Raw genomic sequence first — 26,012 nt, 5'->3', positions numbered from 1 at the left:
TTTAACAGAAAGTATAATTCATTTTGTACCTAAATTTGCTTTTAAATTAATGTTAGTTGCTATTCCCTCACTGTAATTTAAGTTCTAAAACAAATTCCACTAAGACAGTTTTTTTCCATTGAATCAAAAATTGAACAAGCATGACAGAAATGTAAATTGCTCAATTTTTTTGTTGTGTTCCTCTTTAAAAATATATTGTGAATACCATGAGATAATTGTATTAATCAACAGCAACGAAAAGTTAAAACATCTGAAAACAAGGCAGCAATAGTTATAGACTACTTTTGAAAATCTTAAGGGAATGGCACAGGATCTTTAAGATTTCTTGGGCCTTGAAATTTGGCTGAATTAAAATTTAGGTAGTTAACGAGTAAAATGTAACAGATCGTGGTTTAAAATGCACTTAACATTTTTTTTTTTTGGTTTAAGACTGGGGTATATCGGTGACACCTTTTGGAGCCCACCCTCCTGGATAATATCCAGCTGCTGCTGCTGCCAGGTGACGAGCTGCATCCAGTGTAATCTTCAGATCACTTGCTGAGCCTAGTAGTGGATTTACTTCTACTATATCAACTGCAGAAAGCCGACCGGTGCGATGCACACTTCTTAATAGTTCGGTTCCTTCTCTCAACGTCAATCCTCCTCGAACTATTTGAAAAAAGGGGTAAGTTTCCAACTTTCCGTTTTTTTTTGTTCTTGTTCTACTACCTGGAGTTCCAGTTGATGGTGCTTCAAGGGGATCGAGGGCGTCAATATCGAAACTAACGTGTATGTGTCTAGTATTGCGAGGATCAATTCGACTTAGTGCGTACTTGACAGCTTCTTTGATACCTATCCCGTGAACTTCTTCCATCGATAGAGCACACATTCCCAATTTCTCAATTATTAACCTAAAGAAAAAAGAAGGTTTTCAAGAGTAAATAATGTGAAAGTCAAGTTTAGATATTTTCTCATACCTCTCATAAGGTTCTACATCACGAAGACCAATAAAAGCAATGTTTCTGGCTGAAATCCTATTTAAGACAGGGTTTAATATTGAATCTACTTGAATCTAATTTAAGTAAATCAAGTATTATTTACATAGGGCTATGCCATTCGAAACCGGGTATCTCTGGTTGGTATTCCGTTAGCTCCTTTATATGAAACGACAATGGCATACCGTGTGCATTTCCACTATTGCTTGTGACCGGAGTGTTTATATCAGCGTGAGCGTCGACCCAGAGAAGTGATGTCTCTGGTTGAGCTTTCAGGTGACCATGAACAGTACCTACACCAATTGAATGGTCTCCTCCCAAAGTTAGGCACATACGACCATCTTTTATTATCTGGCTGACTTTTTGTGAAAGCTGTGAAAATAATTATTTAGAAAAGGGATTTGACAGATAATTTGAAACACATAATTATCTATTCAAGGATCTTACTTTCTCATTGAAGGCTATTACATCTTTCATGTTTCGAACATTCTTTACAGTCCCTTCCTCTCGAGTGGGTTGATAGTCAATATCACCAAAATCATGAACATCACAACCTGTTGAAGTATGGCTATAATACTAGTCTGTGCAATCAGGAAACACAGCAAGGAAATTTCAAGTCACCAATTGACTCCAAATGCTTAATTAGTCCAGACTGGCGCAAAGAACTTGGTCCTAGGGCAGCTCCTTCTTTACGCTAAAATAAACAAAATTGTCAAAGTTGATATCAATATCGATACAATATGGCAGTTACTTGTCCTTTGTCGAATGGTGCTCCAATAACTCCAATTTTCGAGTAGTTTCGAGAGGAGAAAATGGAAAACCATTGCTGGACGTGAACGAATGGTCCCCTCTTCAACATTTTTTGTCAGTTAATAATGAATCAACGTTTGATCAGACATTTGCGCAACAGTGGCCTTGATATTTGAGACTTAGCCCGAGTTGTTTTTTAATTGTGCCCAGCAAGTTGCCTAGCAACAGCGTCATAAAATGTCGTCTGCTCGATCTTTTTTTGTTCTCGATCTGTGTGTTGGTGTTGACCGAGTCGGTTGATCGTCGGAAAAACAACCGCAAGAATCTCCTGGATTGTTATTCTTAAAATATATAACTGAAAAGTAAATTTGATCTCAACGTGATAGGGTGTTTAGTTTCTGTATAATCGCCATTTTTCTTCAATCCTGGAAAATTTAATAGTCAAACATTTTCAAGTAAGTTTTCTCGTTGTTTTACCAATTTTGTCATCCATTCGTTGCAGATAAAGAGTTGTTTTTTTTAAATTTAATTGAACCAATTAAATGGCTTTTTTGTTGTATGTCAGGCAGAATCGCACTACTAGAATCGTACATGAACGAATCTTTTGGATCGATCGAGATGTTTCTTTTTTTATTGGGGGGGGGGGTCCTGTAGCAATTCTTTTTATGTTCGTTAGATGGCAGAAGGGCGTCTGCGTTATGAGAAATTTGGGAAAAGAATAAAATGCTGGAGGTTAAATATGCTGAGTTTATTACAGCTTTTCAACCTACTTTGATCGATTTACTTATTATAACGTTCATTTTACCTGCGGCTGTTGAATCATCTATCCAGTTTTTTTTTTGTTTCGTTATTTCGGAAGCTACCAAGATGAACAAAGAAAACTTTGAACGGTATCGAAGCCCAAAGCATTTGAATGTGTTATTAGACTGAACTGTATTTCTCAAGGTTTCACCGGGAAGGATGAGTTTTAGAAATTGCGGAGGAAGCGGAGGTCATGGAAGTTGGAAAGACCTCCATTTCCTAAGCGAACTTGGGCAGAATTACTGGTGTCTGTGGTTCAGCAATTGGAAGAAGTCGAGAAAGAAGAGTGAGAACGAATGAGAAAAAGAAAGGTTGTAGGTGATGCGGTTTTGGTGGGGTCATAGATTGCGGCCGCTCGGAGGTGATTAAGAAAATTGGTTGAGGTCCTTGTTCATATACCTTTAGGAAACAATCACCATCACCCCGCGGTCAAAAGCCTCTAGAAATATTCGTCGGTTCTTTTCATTTCTTTTGTTTGCTGCCTTAGATAATTAAGAATTCCTATAAAATTGCCCAGATTAATTGTGCTGGTAGATGTCGTAGCTGTGAGCCGATTTTTCTCTCTTCTTTCCCATGACCAGAATAGAGAATTACCCGCAGTACAGAATGACATCTACAATTTCTTCCCGGTTTTCAACGAAGGTTTTGGTTTTTTGATCAATTACAAGTCATTTATTGCCTTCGGCAAAGAAGTTTTCTACTACCCGAGGGAGATGCAAATAAAATGTTAAACGCCGATGAGGATGATTGAAGAGTGGTGGTATAGAGCCTACTGCCTACCTATGTAGTTGTGTTGGGAAATGTGTCGTTTTAGTTTTGAATTCAATGTTCTCCGAGGTGGAAAAAGTAGCGCACATCGCACATGACTATTGGTTTACCACTTCGACTTGTGGCTGTAGAAATTTTATACCTTTCGGAACCACAACGTTTTTCTCCGTTTGAATTTCGAAAAAAAATAAAGAACTATCCTTGGTTCCTCGCCTAATTATTTTCTGTTATAGCCTTTCCTTGTCTCTTTTTTGGCTTTGAAGGTTAGACAGACAGTGAAACCGGCAATCAAAATTGATGGTGGCGACACTATCTTGTTGCTAGTTAGACCTTGGTGGAACTTCTCTTGGTTTTTCATGTTTTAGTTTTCAAAAGTCTCTTCTTCCTAAGGTTTTCAGAGGTTAAAAAGTTTTCGTTTGGCAATCCGTCATCACGTCTCCCGTAATGGTGATACGATCATGCCATCAGAAACGGTATTCGAGATTACTATGCATTTTGTCTCTTAGGCCAGGTATTCACATTCACCTTTTAAACACTTCCAAAAGAAAATTTATTTTGGGTGCAACATATTTACTTGGAGTTTTAATGGTTTATAAAATCAATTTCCAGCTGAGAGCTTGAACAAAGAAAAGTAGTAGCAATTTGCGTTTTTGATTAAATAGATAAGAACAATGTAATAGCTATTTAACTTAATCATGTTCTCTCTTTTGGTTTTGTTATGCTAATGTCCCGTCTGTCCCCGTTTTCTCGTGTTACCCTGACCGACCAAAATAGATTTTCTTTCAATTGTTACTTTTCCCTTATAAGGTCAACCACAGAAAGTAAGCGTCAGTTTCTTGGTAAGGTGTGTGTGTGTGTACTCCACCCTCGTGTTTGGATGATATCATTCATCTGATACGGAAAAGAGAAACACCCGACAGGGGGGGGGGAGCGAAGGGCAGAGCCTATCTTGGACCTGTATCCGTCTGCAGTATTTCTTCAGCACCATGACGAATTTCTCTTTCCACCCAAGTTTGTCTTCCTTTTCATGTGTCCTCCATCTGTTGCTATTACTTAGGACAACGCTATCCGGCTATCCTATGGCGACGGTTCTTTAAATTAAGCTGAACGAATCCGCTAAAGTCGAGAGCGACAAAATAAAATGAAGTCAACATCGACAAAAAGTACCCAAAAAGACAAGAATCAACATTGACTCTAGCGATCGTGACTGGCCAACAAACGACGGCGATTGCGAGACACATTTTCATATGAATTCATGGATAAATGACGTCAGCCATTTTCTTGTCTAGTCGGGGGAAAACGAATTCTATCCGTGGAAAACTTTTTTTTTTCTACAACTACAACTAATGATGCAATGACGTTACAAATCGAGTGCACCTGGATATTCTAATGATCGATCGTTCGTTCTGTTTTCTTTTTGTTTTTATGTGATAAGGGCAAGAAATAATCGAAATGGTGGATCCAGCATCAGGATCACAGCAACAACAACAGCCTCCGACGCTTTCCATTACAGTGGTGCCGCTGAATGTGCTGGACGATCCACTTGAAAGCGTGCAAGAGCTTGACGGAGACGAAGACTTAACAGGTGGCGGTCGGTTACTTCATCCGTTGAGCGAGTCAGCTATCCTTGAAGCGTCTCAATCGTTCTATGAGGACATAGTCGATGACGTTATTTTAGGCATCGTGTTTGAAGTCCACCGCGGTGCTAAATTGGGACTCACCGCTCTCCTGGAGGACGGTGTGACCGGTAATGAATTTGTTAATTTTTTTTTTCTTTTTCTTTTTTTTTTTTTGAGAATGAAACGGAAATAATTAATTTTTGAGAAACGAGTCATCATCAAGCGTCATCATTTTTCATTGCCGGTGTAACTCAAGCGTAGATTGATAGATGCCTTTATTCACTTGTGTTGCGATAGACATTTCCTGTAATTTTTTTATTATTTATTTCACTTGATTCGTTGCCTTCAAAAGAGTTTTGAATATAGTTGGACTTCTTTAACCTGTTCCGCTATTCGGTTTATTCTTAGTCAAGAACCGAGTCGAATCTTCATTTCAACCGGTTTTTATTACTTTTAGACCATTACGTGTGGACTATAAAACACAGGTCGTAAAAGAAACGAATTCAATCAACTTGGATCGTTAAGTTTTTTTTTTGTGTTTTCCTTAGGAATTCTGGGCGTATCCTAATGATCGGCATCGTAACAATAAAAGCTTGAACTTTCCTTTTATTTTTTTTTTAAGGTGATACACAATGTGATTTCGACGGAGACGAAACGACCCGTTCATCTACCGGCGGCGGTGGTGAAGCAATGGATTTCGATGCAGCGTCAGAGATGTTATCATCGGCAGCGGTCAATAGCAAAAAACCGGCTGAATGCGTCTGTCCTAACTGCCAGCGCAACATGGCCGCATCCCGTTTTGCTCCACACTTGGAAAAGTGCATGGGCATGGGCCGGAACAGTTCACGATTGGCGTCGAGGCGTATTGCCACCTCTGCTAGTAGACAGGTCCGTTTCCCTCGTTCAACTTGGCTGATTATGATTCAACTATGCACCTCATACGGTATGCGCGTGATGATTCATTCATTAGGCTGATTTGGTAAGCGATGACGACTGTGACGACGACGACTGGACGGCGAGTGGAGCCAGTGAAAGGCAGGACCATCGAATCATGAGCGGCGAAGGTGGAGGAGGTGGTGGCAACAAGAATAAACGCCGCCATCACTTGCACAAAAAAGACAAAAACTCGCCGAGACGCAAGAAATGGAAGAATGGCAGCAATGGCGACAACAACCATAGCAACAGCAACAGCTCCAGTGGTCATCCGTCCATTGCGTCATCGGCGTCTGCAGTTCCGGGTAATTAAACCATACCGACGAATTATTAACGGCTTGTTTCATTGAGTCTTTAAGACTGGACTTAACGATCCTTGTCAACGAGAATGGCGTGAAAATGTTTTACACGTTGAAACTTTCACTTTTCAATTGCCATCAGCGGAATTAATGAATTTGTCTGGCCTTGCCATCCACTCGTGATCTTCACTTCGTTATCAACGATGACTAGGCGTTACCTGGAAAGTGAATTGAACCTTTTTCGATGCAGGAGCTGAAGATGGTTTGCATACTGGATCAACTGGAGGAGGTAATACAATGGAAACAATGGGGTTGACTGAGCGCCGGACCCTTTTGACCACCATGTGCGGCGTCATCTCGGTATGTATACTCATCCGTCTATTATAACCCAACACAAAAGTCCCTGCGTCGTGCAAATTTCAAGCTGCTTGGTTACTTATTTAACGCTCTTGTTCGTATAGGAACATACTGGCCGGATGTGTACACGTTCTCTTCGTTGTCCTCAGCACACGGACTCTCAACGAAAAAATGTCCGACAGGTCATATTGGAGCATCACACAGAAACGGAAAGTCACCTTCTGCCCACAATTGGTGGAGACAAGGACAAGGAGATGATTGACGTGGATACATGGGAGGAAGGAGACTCGCTTGCTTCACTCCTAACTGCTCAGGTTCGGTGGTTTTTCAATCAAATTTCGATGGCGCCACCGCAGAAAAGTGTGACTCAATTCATGTTTTATTTATCTTTATTTTGGTTTGAGCAGAGTCACGACGTCCCGACGCCCGGCGCCGAAGCTTCGCCTGCCGAATCCACCTCAACATCGGCCAGCTCCACTTCCTCATCGGCTAGACGCCGAACGGAGCAACAACCCAGCGTCACTAATAACAAAACCAATAGCAAGAAGAACAATGGCAAAAAGTTCAAAGGCGAGGCTTGATTGACGTCTTTATTTATAATTTTCCCTTTCCCCCCTCCCCCTCTTTTTTTGTTTGGTCTCTTTTTTGTTTCAGACTTAATTCATTCATTCCGATCGATTTCTTTTTTTCCGCCCACTCCTTCCTGTTCTCTTCACCGCAACCTTGACGTCTCTCCGCCACTCAAGCCCGCAATCAGAAGGTATAAATATCCAATGAATTGAGCTTGAAAAGGTGTACTTTTCACCTGGGGATATAAAACAAAAATACGAAAACAACATTGGAAGGCTCCAACTTGACGATCGGACGTATGATAAAGTGTATTATTATTGACATTCTTGCGGATTGAATTGTGTAATTGGCACATTTGAAGGAAACGAATTAAATCACTTGCTCCATCTTTCAGGAATCACTGTCGACTGCATTATAAGTACAAGTTCTATTCCATAGTCGATGAGCCAGCCGCGGCCATTCCGGTCGACTGGTGTCCAACTCGGAAACGATAAAAGGAAGTGGGTTTGAAGGTAGGTTCGTTTCCAGCCACTGGACGAGGTCATCTTGCTGGTGAGTATAGCGAAGATTAAGGTAGAAATGTCGCACGTTAACACTGGCAGCCAATATTCCCGTCACGAAAACATCGTCTACCCACAAAGCTGGAACTTTACTGGCTGAGCGAAACAGTTTACTGGCCAGCTGAGGACGCATCACGTAAGCAAGACCGGAACAGAAAGCGGGATAAGTATTTGAAGGATATTCTTCGCGACTGACGGCCCATTTTCCCGATCGTTGTACCAGAGCGTCTTCGTGGACGTTGCAGATCAACGTCTCGGACGGCGGACCACCCGGCCAAGTCCTGTCGATGAATTTTTGCAGCTGGAGAACGTCGATGAAAGCATCATCATCACTTTTGAGAACGAAACGCACTGACGGACAATACTGCCCAATCCATTTAAGGCCCATCAAGTTTTTATAAGTCAAATTCCGGTAATGATCGACAAAATCCCCCTGGACCAAATCACTATATTTAGCATTTTCAGATTCCAACAGGCTCTGGATGTCCATGGTGCCCTCCAGTCCAGTTTGGTCGGCTAGGCCGACGAGAAAGACGTGGCGGATGAGATCGTGCTGAGAGGCCCATGTTTGTCGGATGACCTGTCGCTGCCGGAAGTGATTGGCTTTGGAATGAACCAGCGCCAGGAAGAAAGGCTGCACGGTACTTTCAGCACATATTTGAGGATTATTGAGTCGATAATCAAACTGATGCACATTTAACAGTTGGCCCGTCTTCAGCAGTGCAGCCTTGGTAGATTCTTCCGGCGGGTTGGTCGTCCATCCTACGAAACAAAGGCCGATTGTGACCAGAAGAAAGAAGGTCGCAATCAGTTGGATGGTTGTTCCGCCACTGCGGGATTGTGTTGCGGGGTTCGTAAGGGGGAGTCCCGCTCCAGCTGGAGTCCACCAACAGTTGTCCAACTGCTTCTGTTTGTTCCAAACATAAAAGAAGAAAACTACATTTTATGTCAAGGTAATTTTAAGAAACAATTCTCTTTCTTTCGGCTGCATCTGTTGAATGCCACCCATGTGTTGTCGTCATATCGAGTCGTTGACAGAGTTTTGGCGATTTAAAACTTTTCTTACGACAAGGCAAGAAACTGTTGACGAATGATTCAGAAATACCTGGCGCGTCATTGTTCTCGTGCTAGTGCTAGTTGGCAACGGCAGCTGACAAGCTCAGCTCTACACACGACTATGGCGCCGCCGTCTTTTTCTCCTTTCATCTCCACGGATGGAATGAACAATTTACGAGGCAGATTTTTTAAAATGACAGGGTCCTACAATCCACAGTCCCCCGGCGTAGTGCAAGGGAATTGTAACGATTTTTCTTTGTTGGAATTTCTGTTTGTGTATTTTTTATTCTTCGCCGAGAGGCTTCACGGATGGTCAGTTTATAAGATATCCCGTTGAGAGCGAGAGAAGAGGAATAACCGAGTTTATGTAATCAGATGCTGCAAGGAAGACTTTAAAGCAGCGGCGGGGGAGAGTCATGAAAGTCAGGAGGGAGAAGGAAAGTAAGGTGTTTCTATCCGAGCCATTAAACTTCATGTTGGATAGACTACTTTTGAAAATATTACAAGCCGAGGCAAGGTCGTCTTTTAATAACTGCGATACATGGAAAAGTCAGGCATCTAAAAAAGAGCCTTTCCTTAATGAAGAATGTTTAACTGGAAAAATTGCGCACTAACTAGCTACAACAAAGGATGAGGCAATTTGAAATTTTATACGCGCCACAACGCTTCAATCCGGTTTATATAGATCTCTCCTCAAGAGTTATCCATTTTTTTAGAAGAACGGCATAAACCTGTTTTATTTTTTTGTTTCTGATGTTTTTTTGTTTTTTTTTGTTTTGCTTAAAACAACAAACGAGACTGGGCACCCGCGTCGTTGTTTGTTATTTCTCTTTCCATATGTCCGTTTCGGTGATCAATGGCTGTATGCGATTTCGAATACCAGTGGCGGCTTCTTTTTCGTCCTCCCCCAAAGGCGAGCGAACAAGTTTTTCCCCCTATCCTCCTCACGCTGCACGGCTATTTTCACTAATTTACGCGTAACACGAATTTAGCCTCACCGTTCTGTCGGCGTTTTACCTCCGTGAGAAAAATTGATGGCGACGATTCGTATTACAGCGATACAAAGATCAAATGAATCTTCGGAACACCACCAAAGAAATGCGAAGGGAGAAAAAAAGGGGGATTCGTGAAAAAGTGAATAAACATGGAGGGAAAAAGCACCGCTCAGGAGATAATTAACGGTCACGCCATCCCTCCCAAAATAATACGGGAATGGTAGATGATGTTCTATCGTGTTTGGGGCTGTTGCTGGTGCGGGCTGTCTTCTTTACTACGCGCAACAACAACGTGAGCACCAGAAAATGATGATTTTTTCTTCTCTTCGTTTTTTTTTTCTTTCCATTTCATTTTCCCTCCGTACAAGAAAAACACACGCCCTGTGAAAGAGAGTCTAAGGTCATGTGCACGGCAATCAAGTGAAGATCGTCGAGCAGGGCGGCGTTCAAAAGGGGGCTTCCAACTGTTATTAGACTTTTTTTTTTTTCCTTTTCAACAAAAGAAGATCGTCTGATACTTTTTAAAAAGGGCATCAGGAAAAAGACACACACAAATGGCGAGAGAGAGAGAGAGAGTAGGAAAAAGCCTTGCGGTTGTGAACTTTGTCCTTTCTACACGATCCCGGGCGGCTGACCTTTGAGTACAAATTTCCATTATGCACATTCACTTTGGTTCGCTCTTTCGTTTGTTTCTTCTTGAGTTGGAACTTGAAAGCCGGAAGCCTGCACGACCGAAACAATCTTTATCTTTACATTTCGATGACTCTTCTCTCTGAGCGAACTTTCTTTCATTTCGATTTTACTTTTATTTATAAGCAATTCACGAGAAGCGGTTACTTCACGCTCGGTCGACTGAAGGCAACCGGTTTTATAGGCGCGCGCGTGCGGACGACCAAACTCCCGATATTGCGTGTTTTTTTTCTCTCTCGTTTCGTTCGTGGGATTTAATGATCGGGAAAGAAACCAACAATTTTTTGGTACTTTTGCTATGGAAATTATTTTATTTGAATGCCGAAGAAAACCTAGTTTCTAAGCGGGGGGCGATAGATATTACGTGTGCCGCGCTACGCATCGTCTACGTGATCGAACTATTCAGTCACAATGCGTGCACCTGTTGGCCACAAAACTCACCGGACTCAAGGAGCCAACGAATAAATCGAGCAGAACTGAACTGTTGGTGGGCGACATTTTCGAGCAAAATTGTAGAGGGGAGAGAAAAATAATAGTCAGCTCACCATTTTTGCGGGTTTGGTTAAATACTCCATCTCGTTGCGCTAATATCCATGTTTTTTCGTTTGGTGGTATGTTAGCGAGAACATTGTGTCGTCGTTTGTCAGCAAACTCGCCTATGCCTTTTCTCTGTATGTTCACTGGCGGGTGGCGCGCAACTGAGCTCCGCACCTTTCGATTCTTCCGCTTTATACTTGGGAGTATTTCGTGAGGGCGGGGCTTCTCTCTTTCTCTTGCCTCTTGAGGGTTCCATCGGTGCTGAGGAACTTGCAGGGTTTGTTCGGCCGTTTTCTCCTAGCCGTGGCGTTCATGTATTTTCATAGACGTGAATGGTAGTTGTCAGTCCCAAAGGGGGGCTCTTGAAAGATTAACTGCCTTTCGATCGGCATCCTTATGCATGATTCTTTTTTAGCTGCAGACGTTATTTCCATTCGTCTGACGTTTTCATATGAATATGTGATGAACCAAAATAAATACAAACAAAACTGTTAGCGCTCGCCTTCAGGAATTCCCCTCCAAAGATTGAGCCTAAAAGCATAAAAGTAAACACGTACTTTATTAAGTAACAAAAAAATAAAAAATTATCTTTCCAGAAACGAAAACAGGGGGTTTATCTGGGAGTCTGTTTGGAGTTTTGCTTTAACTCTGTGGGAACTTTTACGACGAAATTTATGGGACAGTCGGGCCAAGTTGGGAGTTGTACATTTCAACCATGTCGTCTATAGATGGGAAGATAGTGTGCACTACCTTACCTGACTTAAATACCATCCCAGAAAAGGGTCTCGTGGAGCTTCTCCGCTCAATCGATAACAGAATATTTTTGCGCAAACCCTTGAGTGAGTAATTAGTCGTGAGGTTAAACTGTATATATTTTTAGCGAGTTGCTGCTGAGACCTTATAATTAGTCGACCAGGAAATTTCGGTTAACGGCCTATTATTACGAAAATACCAAAAAAAGATTAATGATCAAACTGTTTAGGGTTCGAGAAGAATTGAGTTGCTACTTTTCTGTTTCAAGATAAACAGCATGCGATCTGATTTTTCCTTTTCCTGTTGATGCATTTCCTGCTTATTATACGCCCGTCACCGTTACAAAAGAGAAAATAACTTTGGCTACTGCACAGTGACTGAGTTTCCTATTAACAGGATTGACAAAATCCTCAGTCAAAACTGTTGCGTGTCCAAAATATTTTCTCTCTCGCCGTTTCCGACGGCTACGTTGCATTATCTCGATTATGAATGGAACGATAGACATTAACGGTATCGAACTTCGTGTTGCTTGACTATTAACGGTTCATTCGTCCACGGTCAGTTTACGATTAATGACACGGCAATACCGCAAATCCCAGGAGAGGATGAAATCCCGCCGATCTCAAGTACAGTACGTAACGTCAAGCATTTTGTCTTGCGTCTGTGTAAACAAACTTCAGTTGTTTGAGTTATTATTAGAGAATACTCATCGATCACAAAATGGTAATGGCACGTAACCAAACTACGCTAGCGGGAGGTTGTTTTTATTTTTCCTTTCTGAAATTTCATCCCCGTGTGAAAATCGCTGTTGATTTACCGGGATTTTGCTCCCTCCACTTGGTCTCTTTCTGTGGTTCTTCTCTTTGAATCACAATGGAGAAAATAAGAAAAAGATTACGTTAACGGGAAACCATCGCGGAAGAAGTTCGTGAAAAGTGACGGACCGTGATGTTGAGCAGAGACTACCGGTGATGGAGACAGTAACGACTACTCCATGCTGCTGCTGCTGTGCGGAATCTCGCGGATCACGAGACCGTGACCGAGTCTCTGCTTTCCCCCGCTCTGCCTAATGTGCCGCGCGCGTGTTTTTCCCGCACAAAAATGGTCTCTTTTCTCTTTTCCCACTAGACCGTTCCGTACATTTTTCCCCTTTAATGGACTCCTTGTCGGATTCTCTAACTATACGGAATCCGAATTTCACGTGCTATCCCCATGCCGACCGCGAGACGTAATCGACTTTTCTCGCATCTTTTTGTTCTACATACAAAAAGTATTGCCGGCATTGAAAAGAAAAAGTCCCTCCAAACTCGGAATACGTAGATTAGACGAATCAGCTTGTCGGCACAGCGAGCTTGAGCTATGAGCTCATTTCCGTAATTACGTATATATGCTCATTAAATGAGACGGCTTTACTAGACATTACACGGAAATGCCGGACTGGATGGGCTTCGTGGGAGTCGACATCCGGTCTAGGTAACCTTCAAACTTGTTATTGTAGTGTGTTGAGAGTCATTTGACTCGCCACTTCACATTTTCTTTTTCCCTCCATTTGTGTCCTGTCGTCAGCGTCTGCAGTGGCAGCCAACACAACACGTTTCTACATTATGTGTACACAGGAGAAGAGGAATTATCATTTTATGGACGTCATCTATGCATTGTTTATAAAAGGCTCAGTCATGTACCCACTAATGCAGCGGACCTCCAGCAGCTGCTGTATTGTTTGTCGTTATTTATAGGATCAATTAGGCAATATACGAGTGCGGTTGTAAAGTCCGCCATTGCGCCAACCATTCTACAAGGTTGTTCTTCTTTTTTCGTAAGAAGACAGCGGCTTTACTCACTCTACCAAGAGTGCTGATGGTTGATTACACACAGCCCTTTACAGTTGAGAGAATATACATGTCTTCATTGGCAATAAAAACTAGGCAATCAACTTCAACCAACTCATTACAATCGCTCGCTTCATTAATTTATTACCATGGCTTTAGGTTTATTGATTTTCAAAGCGTATAATGATCAATCGTTAGAAACACTGCAACGTGAATGATGTGAGACGATGATAATTAGGGCATTACTAATTGGTTTACTTAATTGAATTTATTATTATATTAAGGTATAGATGTATGCTTCAATTATTCCCTGTCGCAGGGCCTTCCGTTTCTCCGCCTGCCATCCCCGCTGATTTGATATTCAAGACTTCGAGGATGATCTTGGCGCTGAAAGGGCAGTGATTGAAAACTTGAGCGCAAATTTTCAGATTCTTCACCGACTTGGACCCAACAAATGCGGCGTACTGAAAAGCTGCTTTTGGCTCGGTGCGCAGCTGCTCGAAGTTGGGCGCTTGTTGGCCGCTAGAAAACACGGAAAGGACAGTTATTTTTCAAAACTTACTGGACTGAAAAATCATGAATTGTACTCACTCGAATATTTGAACAAGTCTCCGTGAGATGGTTCCATTCAACTGATTTGGTTCTTCTTGATGTAGTTCACAGAGAAGACGGGCACCGCATCCTGACTCGTCCGTAGCGGCCACTTCGAGGACCATGGCTTCATCGATTTCAAATCCCAGTTCGGATCTCTTTGAACGGAAACCGTGTTGACTTCGGCGGTTTCTGATGGGCAATCCCGTCACGAAATCAACTGATCCAGCCAAGGCAGTTAGTCCAGCTGCTCCGGATAATAACTTTGCGCGCGAATCTAATTGACGGACTACACGCGTATCACTCGATCGAAGATTTTCAAAGGCTGCATCGCTGCTCTGCACGTTGATAAACACATGGATCAAAACAGCCATTAACCCCCACCAGGTAAACAGAGAATTTGACATGGTACTATCTATTTGGGAATCTGAATTTTGGATAGAGGGTGATGGAATGGGCACCGAAGTTGATCAGAAACTGAGAGTGTGTGCTATGTCGTGGAACTCAGTCGGGACTCTTTATATAAGCTCAAGACCTTGTCCAATTTTTAATCCTCTTCTGGGTGCGCAAAATTCATTCTCATGTTGTGGTCTTGTGCCAGATATTCAGTCGCGTAACTTGAGCTTTTTTAACGCGACCTTGCCTGATTCGCCGCGTAACGTGAGCTATGATAACAACGCACCTCTTCGGAGTAACGCACCGTAGGCTAGCCCTTTATGAAACCCGAATCACTCGAGGCGCTTGAAAGGAATTAAAAAAAAAAAAAAACGCATTCAATTCGAATTTCTCAATTCTATTATTGGTTTTGTCATCGTTGATTTAACCCAGCCGTCACCTTGTGCGCCTAAAATACTTTTGTTGATTCTTATGAAAAAGATAAATACTCTGAAGAAATTAAGAGAGAAATAACTCGCAGTGGTGGGAATATTTGATAGCTCTTGTGGCCTATTGCGTTTCGTTATGTTTACAAGCCATTCCAACCGCGTACTCTGCAAGGACGTCTTTTTCGTTGTACATTCGACTGGATAAAACGTCATTACTCGTCTTCGTGGATTTGATTTGTGGTTATGTCTAAGCCTTGATATTTAAATACGGCATTGATCTCATTACGTTCCTTTGTACACTTCAAATATGTTCGAATGCGATATCAAACAAAAGGGGATTTCCCATTGCGTGCGCTTCGGCCTTGGGTTGCTCATTGCATTACGCCGTTTACTCTTTCCTCTTCAAAATTGTTTGAGAACCATAAATAACGGCGTCATTGGTCTGTGTGCTTCTTTCACGTCCGTCGGTCATCGCAAATTATCTCGATCTAATATCAGGTAGAGACTTTCTCATCAGATAATGTAATTACCCGATAAATTTTTTCTTAAATATGGGCCTACATCTGCTGGATGTTGGCACTAACCTATTTTTAGTGTTATCTGACAAGGTCACTTATTTTCGAAAGTTGGGTGGAAAAAAAGAGAAATCGACAGATTGGTAGATGATGATGACGTTCCACGACGCAGAGGAATTCGATCATCCACGAAATCGGTCGCCTGTTGGTCATCAAATTTATAAATTTCAAATGCACTTACGTTGTGGTTGTTGGGCCAAAGAGAAAACTTGTTTTTCGATTCGTTTCGGCCCTTGTCGTCTTAGATCATTCTGCGTAGTTGATTCACCTGAAAGGCTTTTTAAATAGTCTTTCTAGGAGTCGAGTTGAAAGAATGCGTGAATTTGACAAGCGATATGAATTGAATTAATTTCACTCTGTACTTTTTCCGTTGTTGAGATTTTCCAGTCAAGGACTTGGATCGTCATTTGCCTCATCCGAGATAAAGATTTCCATTTTTTATATTGTACTTTCCCTTGTAAGCAGACAGGAACGTCACTCAAAATTATTATCTGGAAGTAAGAAAACCCTCAGGTTAGAATTAAATGAAAAAAAAGGACCGTCTGTTCTACCTCCGGTTTATTTTATTCTCTCCAAGGTACTCATTAGTCTCCTGCAAAAACACTAGCTCAGCTCTTGCATCTCATTTTTTTTTTGTAGTCAGATTCAGATAATTTAAAGGTGCACGCAACCTTACATGGACATCATCATTGTTTCGTAAAATCGAAACAAATTTTCATGTACGCGTCCGCACAGGATTGCGAAAGCAACTCTTTCTATTTCGTGAATGACAATAGTCCAATAATAGAAATGGTGGTGAATCTAATCACTTTTTTAGACGTAGAAGGTACCGACAACCGCCTCTGGCCATTCCACTTAGGATTGCTGCTTCCTTGTCAAGTGCAGTGTTTTGCACCCCCCTTAATTTTCTCACGTCAGTTTGGTACACGTCTGGCTAAAATGTGCACATCCTAACATTTCCTTTTCCCGTGTTGCAAGTATTGCTTTATTACATCATAGCGAGTGAAATCGCGAAATGATGCGTTTCACTATTTCGGCTAGCGCAGACAGTTGGTAAAGCGCAATTTTCACTTTCCCATTTTTGCTAGAAGATGTTCTACTATACACATAGGGTGTATACGATTTTTTTTTGCATGAAATTCTTTTGGTTTTGTTACCATAGTTCATACCTGTTATTGGTTACGTAATCAAATTCCTTTCAATGTCGTAAATTCTTTGTACAAAATAATAAAAAAGAAAGAAGAGCTACTTTGGCTACTTCAAAATGGAATTGTTGTAACGATGACCGAGTAAAGGGAAAATTTAACAGGCAGCCAAGTACTAATTTGAATGCTTGGCTGAATATAGCGACGCCAGGACCAAATTTACTTCGGACAAATTTCTGTAATTTTCAATGGCGTTATGCAGAAAGAAAAAAAAATATGTAAATTTAGTCTGAAGGAAAAAAACCCAAAACAAAACATAGCACAATGTTTGAATCATTCATGATTACGTATATTCGTGGTTCTGTAGCTGCAGGGGTTCGGCCTCCAACAGGTACATACCATAGGTGGGGCGCTCAAACCCACTGGAAAACACAGGCTCAAGTAACCATAATTATTCAAACAATAATAACGTTAACGATCTTTTCGTAAGGACTAATATAACATGAGCTGCATTTAGGAATTGCGGGCGGTCTCGTAGGTTTGATTGTATTAGATTAGGTTCTTTTGTATTAATCTTATCCTGCTATCGTGACGAATACCGATAGATGTTATTAATAACTCTTGTCGCTTTCGGAACCTAAAATTATTATTAAACGCTTTTAACAACAGTTGGATTATTAAATGCATGTGCAACAGCCTCTGTGGTTATGGGACATTTTGGAAACAGATGAGAACAGATTTTCAAATCTTTAGGAACACTTGCTCCGACAAAAGCTGCATACCGGAAAGCTGCTTTCGAGTCCGTCTTTAATTGTTCAATTGTAGGGGGTTGTTTCTCGCTACAAAAACAGATAATTTTTAATTTGTAAAATATTTTGTTGAATTATTTTGTCAAGTTGCATGCCAGAGTTTTTGTTTGGCATTGTTTTAGTAAAAGTTTGAATATTTTTACTTACTCGAATAGTTGAATGATTTTGCGCCCAGTTTCATTGAGATCCTCTTTCCTTTGCTGATGTAGTTCACAGACAAGGCGACCACCACAACCAAGTTGATCTAAAATTTTAGCGGCTCTTAGCAGCTCAGAATCGTCGTATTTCGAAGTGACAGAACCAGTTTCGTTACTGCTGTCACTGATTGATCTCCTTCTATAATGGTGGTGATGACCCCAAGATTGAATGTGATTTTTCTCCCTGGATTTCTTATGGCCAATGATGAGGCCAGCGATTATTCCAATGGCTCCAGCTACAACCGCCGTTTTTACTAGTAAAAGGGATCGGGGCACACGACGATGTCCGATGGCATTTGAATCAACTTTGTCGTTTTCTTGCTGCTGACCACCGACTGTATGGTCTTCAAACACGATGGAAAACAAAAGTAAACCGAAAACTGCGTAAAACTTGAGCTGCATGCTTTCAATTTTTGAATGGTGGCGGAAATATTCAAACTGCAGCGCAATCCTAGAGTTCTAGTGAGTACCTGATGCAATTGCTGATAAGCAGTGACTGATGTTTTTATTCATACAGGAACTACACTTATCTATTTTATATTACTCACAGTAAAGACGGCCTTGCCCACTTACTCATTGTTTTATTTCATAATCCTTCTCTAAGGTTTCTTTTCCCGCCACAATGACGAATTTCCAAACGATGGACTAGTTGATCAGTCTGCGCGAACCCTTTTCGCCCTGTCTGGTTAGGAGTTGACTTCGACAATGTAACCGCACCAAAGAAACCAACACAACCGAGGTAAGTTATATAGTTATTGCATACTAAAAAATATATCTCCGGTTTCAGTTTTGGTAAGCGGAAGTTTCTTCGATAGTCGTAGAAAGCGTTGGATTTGGCTATAGACTAATCACATTTAGAAGTCTGATGTATAAAGAAAATCAAATTGAAGAAAGCATTGATGTAGGAAGGAAATTATCAGCAATAATTGTCGTTATTGTGCAACAATCCCGCTTTGTATTTTCTTAAAATTAAATTCCAGTATTACTTTTATGAGTAGATTGACTAAATATATTTTTGTTCAAAGAACGTAGATACATCTGAGCTTTTAGACTATAATGTATTCCAAAATGCATTGCACGAACACCTGCGAGCTGTAAGCCATGAAGACGATCAGATGCGTTCCACAAATTCTTCTCGGTTCTGCTCGTCGCAAGAGTCCGGTTTTGTGTTGTTCGCTTGGATAAGACGGCAAATATGGACAAAGGGACCGACGTAACGCATTTCCTTATACAACAAAGTTTTCAAATGGATTTATTGAACCCGCCATTTTTCTTTAAATTTATTTTTACAGTTTAATAGATAAAGCATTTGATAGCGAAACGGAATTGGAAAAAAAAGGTTTGGAATTTGAATATGTTTACTATGGCAAAAATCACATTTGTTTATTTATCTATAGTTGGCGTTCATCCAATATGAAAATGATGCGCTTCCATTGAATTGCAGTTTGAATTGCTACAAACTGGGTCAGGAGAAACCAGAAACTGTGTTGTCTGCCTGCTGTGTGCAATCAGTCTATTACACTGCATGTATAACAAATATTGTATACAAACGGCAGACTGTTGGTCGGCCGGAAACGCTATTAATGCGATAGCATAGTAACATCCCTCTTTTTCTTTTTATTTACTAGTTTATTATTAGTGGAATTTATCTTATTTTTTGTTTGATTTTATTGTAAGATGAGACTGTGAAGAGCTCAACGGAGTAGAAAGGATAAATTCGGCAGTAACACACTGACCACCAAACCGTACACATCGTGCCATTCTTGATCGTCTTCAAACAATGGAGGAGACCTCAAAATCTAAAAATGAGCTGTTATTCGGCTGGGCGGATTATTTACTCTTCACTTCAACCTTACTGATGTCGTTACTCATTGGTGTCTATCACGCTTGGCGAGGCAGTAACTCTACCTCCGAATATTTGATGGGAGGGAAGAGCATGGGTATATTCCCCATCGCAATGTCTTTGGCTGCAAGGTAAGCCAATGTGTTAGAATCCAATTAAATCTTATTTTATGGTGTTTCTTCTGTTATCGCGGTCCCACAGTTCCATTTCGGGGACGACATTATTAGGAACTCCAGCTGATGTGTACCTCACAGGCACCATGTATTTTTGGATGCCATTGGCTATGTTCCTTTGTACTCCAGCTACCGGTTACCTCTATCTATCCATGTTTCATCGTCTTCAGGTCGTTTCAGCTAATCAGGTTTTTCCGCTTTATTATTTAAAAAAACAAAAAAACTATACATTTAAAAACCGGGTTAATCCTATTTGAATTTAGTATCTTGAATTACGATTCAATCACATAGTGAGGCGCATCGCTTCCTTCCTTTATATCGTCAAACAGGTACTATAAAGTATAAACTTGTGTTTGGTTTTATATGTTGGAATCACGTCATATCATGATGATTTTAATATTTGAAAATAGTTGTTTTATATGGCCATCATAGTGTATGCGCCGTCATTGGCCTTGAAACAAGGTATTTTACAAAAATGATTGCATTCAATTCTTTTTGAAAAAAAATTCATTTGGAGGATGTTTTTTTTTTTATTTTTTTAATATGTATGCAGTAACCGGAATCAATGTTTACATCTCCGTTGGAGTTATGCTAAGTGTCTGTACCTTCTATACTGCTCTTGTAAATATTTTAGTTATAAATCTGTTTCACTGTAAACTCAAATCTCGTTACTTTTCAGGGTGGACTTAAAGCAGTTGTCTGGACTGACACTTTACAAATATTTGTCATGTATGGTTCCTTTATTACGGTACTTGTCAAGGGAAGCATGGACATAGGAGGACTCGATACGGTTTGGCAGCGCAATTTTAATTCATCTCGCACAGAATTTTTTAAGTAATAGACAAAATTATGTCCATGTCTTTTGGTTCATTTATTAACGAGTTGATATTATTCATTTAGCATTGACTTCGATCCTACGACCCGCCATACGGTAAGGTGGATCGACTCATCTCCCTATCGGATTATTACATTTCTCATATTTTCCCCCCTATTTAGATTTGGTCTTTGGTTATTGGAGGTTTCTTTTATTGGACATCTTTTTACGGAACGGATCAGTCCATCGTTCAGCGTTTTCTGGCTATGCCAACGTTACCCAGAGCACAAATGTACTATACAAATCGACATATCAACTTAATGTGGGTACTTCATTTTTGCTCTTAACTACAGATCCATGTGGTGTAATTTAGTTGCAGCTGCTGGAATCGTTGGCCTTGCTTGTTTCGGTGGTATGATTGTATACGCCAAATACTTTGATTGCGATCCTTTAACATCCAAAGTGAGTACACTTTTATCATTGAGAGTAAGTAAGCCATTTTAATCGTATAACGTTGACAGGTTATTGAGAAAGCTGACCAGATCATGCCTTTATTCGTCATGGACACCGTTGGAAGTTTACCTGGTTTGCCTGGCCTATTCGTCGCAGGTGTTTTCTCTGGCGCATTAAGGTCTTAACTAATTCTCCTTAAATATTGATTTACCACTGTTTTACTTACGCAGTTTTCTTCTTAATAGTTCTTTGTCAAGTGGTTTGAATTCTGTAGCTCTAATCGTGCTGGAGGATTTTATTCGGCCTTTCTTTCCACTCATTGAAGATCAAACTGCCACTAAGATCACTAAAGGGGTAGCAATTTTATTCGGATGTATAAACTTCGGAATGGTTCTTCTCGTCTCACAAGTCCAGACTATCTTGGATGTAATAATTTTTTTATGTTCTAGTATTAAGCGAATTTCAAATCTTATCATTAATACCCGCGAATGTGATAATAGGCTACTCTCAGCTTTAACGGAGCCGTCAACGGAGCAACCATAGGGGTCTTTAGCTTGGGTATGTTCGTTCCGCAAGCCAATTCAATCGTAAGTTTCGCCTATGACGTAATTGATAATTTATGATTGCGATATTTTTTTTTTTTTGTTTTTCTTAAGGGAGCCGGTTTCGGTTTATTAGCATCATTTGCAACGATGATGTGGCTTGGAATAGGATCTCAAATTGCAAAATCGCGTGGACTAAGTCACAATCAATTGAAATTGTTGAGAACCGACAGTTGTCCACTACTCAATTCAACCGCGAGCGCTGCAATAAGCAATGGATCGATGTAAGGGTATTTTTTTTTCTGACTTGAAAAATTTAATATGTTTCTGTTATCCTGATCAGGAATGAAGCCGATTCTGTATTTGTTTTATGGAAGATTTCGTACCTGTGGTACACAATGATAGGAATGTTGATTGTGCTGATCCTCGGGACAATAGTCAGCTTTTTATCCGGACCACAAAATCCTCAAAAACTTGACCCCAAACTTCTTTGCAAATTCAGCAACTGTTTTCGATCGAGCAAAGTAAATACGTGTTCAGTAATAATTGCGGTGTAATTTCATTTGTGGTACGAATTATGAATAACGATTTTTTTTTCTATTTCCAGAAGGCTGGAGAGTTGCCTTCGGACCCCAAAACTGATGACATTGAACTAGAATGAATTTTATAGTTTGACCTTTCAGTGAAACCTTGGATTATGCACTCCTTATGAGTTAACACTTTTGCCCCAAACCATAATTCATCTCCTTCAATCAATAGTGACCTTCACAATTGTCAGTCTAGTCCTTTTGAATAAGGAATGAAGGCTACACTTCCAGTTTTTATGTCGGACCACAGACCTTTGCAACATTTTAAACTCAGCCTGCCAAAGTAAGGCGCTCGCAGCGGCCTTCTGTCTTCCAATATTGAGGTACGCTCAAGAGTAGAAAACCGTAAATCATAGTGATTTTATCCTTAGAAAACGTTTTAACTCGACTTTTATAAACCCGTTTTATTTCTTTTCTTTTCTCTCGCAATTCTTTTTAAAAATAACTGTTTAAATCATCTACGCCTTAATGTGAAAAGATAATTTATTCATGAAAATGGATGCGCTAAGGAAATGGCGAGAAACCTGAGTACTACATTGCGCGTTTTGTATTATTATTTCTAGTGCGGACAGAGCTATTTTTTTTTCTTTAAAAAAAGTTGTTTGTTTCCAAAGCTTTTTTGCTGCCTAAACCAGCTGACCGTGATATGACAAACTCTTTTTTGTGGGACAACTCTTGTGAGCCTCCTTTCTAATCAACACGGTCAAGGCGAACAACAGCGTTGCAAAGAATTGACTCATTGAAGTCTCCATCGAACCAAGTTAACATTTTTGTCCATTTGGTTTGACCATGTTTTACGATCAAAACTCGTACACTATCTAAAACGCAGTTGTCTCGGACTGTTTGATTGTTTATTACCAGTGTTTAAACCGCACTAAAACAGAGTTACGCGTTACGGTGTGGTACGTTCAACGTCAATATTAACTAGTTTGAAAATCGTTACGGTTCGTTGCCGCTACTTTAATTTATAATTTTCATTGCGTTAGAGTGAGACACAGATATGGATCGATTTGAATCTTTCCAAAAGGCAACGTTCAGTTTAGGTGATTACTTGATTTTTATCGCCGCTTTGCTTTCTTCAATGGTGATCGGCGTGTATTACGCGTGGCGTGGCGTAAGCAATTCAACGTCCGACAATCTAATTGGCAGAAAAACAATAGGCATCTTTCCCATCGCCATGTCTTTAACAGCAAGGTGTTATTAAATTGACAGCTTTATTTCTTGACTGATGATTTATCTTTCTTTTCATGCAGCTCAATATCGGCTTCAGCTTTGCTTGGCATACCGACAGATGTTTACCTAACTGGATCGATGTACTGGTGGATAATTGTTGCCGCGGGTCTCTCCATTCCAGTATCCGTTTATGTCTACTTACCATTTTATCACCAACTTCAGCTTGACGGCTCGATCCATCAAGTATAAGATTGTAAACTTGTAATTTATTTAGTGAGCAAGTTTTATACTGTCAATTTTTTCTTAGTACCTTGAAATGCGCTTCAGTTGTACTATACGACAGTTAATTTCTATACTCTACATTTTCAAAACGGTATTTCAATAAGAAATGCAAAATAGAAATAAGGCGGTTGTTATTAATATTTTTTTTCGTGTATGGATTTAAACAGATTTTTTATTTGGCAGTGATGGTGTATGGACCATCACTGGCTTTAAAACAAGGTGAATATAAAATTTTGCCTTCAGAGGACTCGGTTTCCTCTTATTAATTATCATGTATACCTGCTCAGTGACCGGACTCCAAGAGAATGTTTCAATCAGCATTATGTTCGCTGTGTGCATCTTCTACACCGCTATTGTAAGTACAGTAAATTATTCTGATGAGAAATAATGAGTTATTGCTACTTATTTTAGGGCGGTATCAAAGCTGTAGTATGGACCGCCACTTTCCAATTATGCATGATGTACGGATCAATAATTATTGTGTTGGTAAAAGGAGTCATGCTCGTCGGTGGTCTAGAAAACGTTTTTTTGCTGAACGCCAACTCGTCCCGCATTGAATTCTTTAAGTAGATAATTTCATTCGCATCCGACTGAATGTTGGATTTTAATCCTTTATTTTTTTGCAGCTTCGATTTCGACCCTACCACTCGTCACACAGTTAATGCATAAATGCCTTATTATTTGAAATAATATTTTAATTTCAAAGTTTTCAAAATGTTTTAAGGTCTGGTCTTTGTCCATCGGAGGATTTTTCTTGTTCACATCTATGTACGCTACGGATCAAGTGTTTGTTCAGCGATGCTTAGCTTTGCCAACGCTTCATAAAGCACGAATGTACGTGATTTCAAAACAGAACGAAAATCCTTCTCTCAAGTAAATTTGACTTTTGACGTTTATTTTCAGATCGCAGTGCATCAATTTCCTTTTACTAGCAGGAATCATTTCTCTCTGTTGCTTAACAGGCCTTGTTACATATGCATTTTACTTTGACTGCGCTCCTTTGAAAGCCGAAGTGAGGAAGATTTTATTTCACTCAGATGCTAAATGACATACGCTTACTTGAATTTAATCAAACAACCTTACCATTTCTCCACTATAGATTGTTAAAAATTCGAACGAGATCTTCCCTTTGTTTGTTATCCAAACTATTAGGAAATTTCCGGGTTTACCAGGTATACTGGTCTTTCACATTGCTTTTTCCTAAAAAATTAATGACGAAATGTTTATTACGTAGGAATTTTCGCAACAGGAATTTTCAGTGGGGTTACAAGGTTATTTCTTTAGAAAAGAACTATACAGTAGAAGTTTATTCAATAACATTCAATTTCTCACTGTTCAATGTAGTATTCTATCTAGTAATTTACATGCCGTCTCGCTGGTTGTTCTCGAAGACCTAATTCGACCTTCCTTCCCTATAATGCGGGATAGCAAAGCATCATTAGTTAACAAAATGACCGTAATCATCTTTGGCTGTGTCACATTTGGCGTGGCCATATATTTTGCCAAGTTTCAAATTTCACTGGATGTAAGAAACCGCAAAATGAGTAGTTTTGATGTGGCGATTATTAATAGTTTCGTTTAACGATTTCGATTTAGTCTTCTCTGAGTTTTCTTGGCGCTATGGCAGGAATAATTTTAGGGGTTTTTAGTTTAGGTATGTTTGTCCCATGGTCTAATTCGACTGTAAGTATTACATTATTACGTTTCACTTTTATTTTTCTTATTGCTTGTATTGTTGATTATAAAGGGAGCAGGATTTGGAGCCATTATATCTTTCGCAATTATGATGTTGCTGGGAATAAGCACACAAATTGCCAAAACTAATAATCTAATTACGAATGATCAAATGAAACTACTTATCACAGATAACTGCCCGTCGTTCAATTCAACAGACGTTGGGTCACCTTCCGTTCATTTTTTTATTCAAAAGTATGAGTCCGTTTCTAGATAATAATTTGAAACTTAACGCGATATTTCATTCCATTCTAGAGCGGATGCATTTGTGCTCTTACGGATTTCGTATTTGTGGTACACGGTATTGAGCGTGGTGATCGTCTTAATCATTGGTACCATTGGAAGCATTTTGTCTGAGCCGCAAGATCCTGCAAAACTAAATCCCAAGTTACTTTACCGAGTAAATCATAACCGTCTATTAAAGTAAGATAACTTTAGCAAAACATTTTCTACATGTTAGCGAGTTTAGCTTTAATTTTTGAATCAATAATGTTATCATAGTAAAGCGGCACTCCAACCAAGTGATGAAACCGATGGCGCTACGGTTATTCGTAGGCAACGAAACGGGATATTACTGTGGGAACTTCCAAGAAGATTATCACCAATAATAGAAGTAAATTTGCCTGATACCTAACATTTACGTCTTCATTCTATGATGTAAATAACATTTTACTTCGAATGCATCACAAACACTTGCCATAGCAATTAGACATGATCCAGTTATCCGTGGTCATTATGTACCTGATATTTGAATATACTGAAAATGAATTATCCGATGT

General features: G+C 40.1%; 7 protein-coding genes across 14 annotated transcripts; 3 read left to right on the top strand and 4 right to left on the bottom strand.

Moving 5' to 3' along the window:
* Window positions 1-202: 202 nt before the first annotated feature.
* Window positions 203-1,864, bottom strand: LOC124200391 (arginase, hepatic-like). Its single transcript, XM_046596652.1, has 7 exons — window positions 1,726-1,864; window positions 1,596-1,668; window positions 1,422-1,528; window positions 1,081-1,346; window positions 957-1,013; window positions 709-890; window positions 203-648 (listed from the first exon to the last, which is right to left on the bottom strand). Exons 1-7 carry the CDS (start codon window positions 1,831-1,833, stop codon window positions 425-427), a joined length of 1,017 nt encoding a protein of 338 aa, XP_046452608.1. The 5' UTR covers window positions 1,834-1,864; the 3' UTR covers window positions 203-424.
* LOC124200005 (ataxin-7-like protein 3) lies at window positions 533-7,461 on the top strand. Of its 2 annotated transcripts, none has more exons than XM_046596116.1 (7): window positions 533-664; window positions 4,729-5,040; window positions 5,535-5,800; window positions 5,883-6,150; window positions 6,395-6,504; window positions 6,606-6,815; window positions 6,909-7,461. In XM_046596116.1, the coding sequence occupies exons 2-7, from the start codon at window positions 4,746-4,748 to the stop codon at window positions 7,080-7,082; spliced, it is 1,323 nt and encodes a 440-aa protein (XP_046452072.1). In that variant the 5' UTR covers window positions 533-664; window positions 4,729-4,745; the 3' UTR covers window positions 7,083-7,461. The 2 variants fall into 2 exon arrangements, with proteins under 2 accessions (XP_046452072.1, XP_046452144.1); XM_046596188.1 differs by lacking the exon at window positions 533-664 and adding an exon at window positions 2,042-2,179.
* Window positions 7,362-11,081, bottom strand: LOC124200137 (beta-1,3-galactosyltransferase 5-like). The gene is made up of 2 exons (XM_046596302.1): window positions 10,918-11,081; window positions 7,362-8,538 (listed from the first exon to the last, which is right to left on the bottom strand). The coding sequence occupies exons 1-2, from the start codon at window positions 10,945-10,947 to the stop codon at window positions 7,462-7,464; spliced, it is 1,107 nt and encodes a 368-aa protein (XP_046452258.1). The 5' UTR covers window positions 10,948-11,081; the 3' UTR covers window positions 7,362-7,461.
* A 2,537-nt stretch (window positions 11,082-13,618) lies between these two features.
* LOC124210573 lies at window positions 13,619-14,589 on the bottom strand. The gene is made up of 2 exons (XM_046580782.1): window positions 14,083-14,589; window positions 13,619-14,013 (listed from the first exon to the last, which is right to left on the bottom strand). The coding sequence occupies exons 1-2, from the start codon at window positions 14,487-14,489 to the stop codon at window positions 13,791-13,793; spliced, it is 630 nt and encodes a 209-aa protein (XP_046436738.1). The 5' UTR covers window positions 14,490-14,589; the 3' UTR covers window positions 13,619-13,790.
* A 2,370-nt stretch (window positions 14,590-16,959) lies between these two features.
* Window positions 16,960-18,127, bottom strand: LOC124210503. The gene is made up of 2 exons (XM_046608646.1): window positions 17,583-18,127; window positions 16,960-17,465 (listed from the first exon to the last, which is right to left on the bottom strand). The coding sequence occupies exons 1-2, from the start codon at window positions 18,032-18,034 to the stop codon at window positions 17,276-17,278; spliced, it is 642 nt and encodes a 213-aa protein (XP_046464602.1). The 5' UTR covers window positions 18,035-18,127; the 3' UTR covers window positions 16,960-17,275.
* LOC124207202 (sodium-coupled monocarboxylate transporter 2-like) lies at window positions 18,118-22,205 on the top strand. 6 transcript variants are annotated; one of them, XM_046606928.1, is made up of 19 exons: window positions 18,118-18,371; window positions 18,658-18,845; window positions 18,925-18,971; window positions 19,030-19,228; window positions 19,310-19,606; window positions 19,677-19,836; window positions 19,912-19,977; window positions 20,059-20,110; window positions 20,202-20,269; window positions 20,328-20,482; window positions 20,549-20,579; window positions 20,645-20,754; window positions 20,816-20,924; window positions 20,984-21,093; window positions 21,161-21,341; window positions 21,416-21,502; window positions 21,572-21,741; window positions 21,801-21,981; window positions 22,065-22,205. In XM_046606928.1, the coding sequence occupies exons 5-19, from the start codon at window positions 19,413-19,415 to the stop codon at window positions 22,116-22,118; spliced, it is 1,728 nt and encodes a 575-aa protein (XP_046462884.1). In that variant the 5' UTR covers window positions 18,118-18,371; window positions 18,658-18,845; window positions 18,925-18,971; window positions 19,030-19,228; window positions 19,310-19,412; the 3' UTR covers window positions 22,119-22,205. The 6 variants fall into 6 exon arrangements, with proteins under 6 accessions (XP_046462884.1, XP_046461564.1, XP_046463600.1 ...); XM_046605608.1 differs by having other exon boundaries at window positions 21,801-21,996; window positions 22,065-22,189; XM_046607644.1 differs by having other exon boundaries at window positions 19,030-19,606.
* Window positions 22,206-22,247: 42 nt separating this feature from the next.
* On the top strand, window positions 22,248-26,004 carry LOC124205645 (sodium-coupled monocarboxylate transporter 1-like). Of its 2 annotated transcripts, none has more exons than XM_046604152.1 (16): window positions 22,248-22,367; window positions 23,298-23,460; window positions 23,525-23,590; window positions 23,667-23,718; window positions 23,787-23,854; window positions 23,911-24,065; window positions 24,126-24,156; window positions 24,224-24,333; window positions 24,403-24,511; window positions 24,599-24,671; window positions 24,734-24,770; window positions 24,844-25,024; window positions 25,096-25,182; window positions 25,247-25,428; window positions 25,489-25,656; window positions 25,735-26,004. In XM_046604152.1, the coding sequence occupies exons 2-16, from the start codon at window positions 23,356-23,358 to the stop codon at window positions 25,865-25,867; spliced, it is 1,557 nt and encodes a 518-aa protein (XP_046460108.1). In that variant the 5' UTR covers window positions 22,248-22,367; window positions 23,298-23,355; the 3' UTR covers window positions 25,868-26,004. The 2 variants fall into 2 exon arrangements, with proteins under 2 accessions (XP_046460108.1, XP_046459430.1); XM_046603474.1 differs by lacking the exon at window positions 22,248-22,367 and adding an exon at window positions 22,385-23,238.
* Window positions 26,005-26,012: the final 8 nt, after the last annotated feature.

The sequence above is a fragment of the Daphnia pulex genome, chromosome 1, assembly GCF_021134715.1.
Source record: "Daphnia pulex isolate KAP4 chromosome 1, ASM2113471v1".
NCBI classification, from domain to species: Eukaryota; Metazoa; Arthropoda; class Branchiopoda; order Diplostraca; family Daphniidae; genus Daphnia; species Daphnia pulex.
Note: the sequence above shows the minus strand (reverse complement) of the source record. Positions and strands in the feature narration are given on the sequence as shown.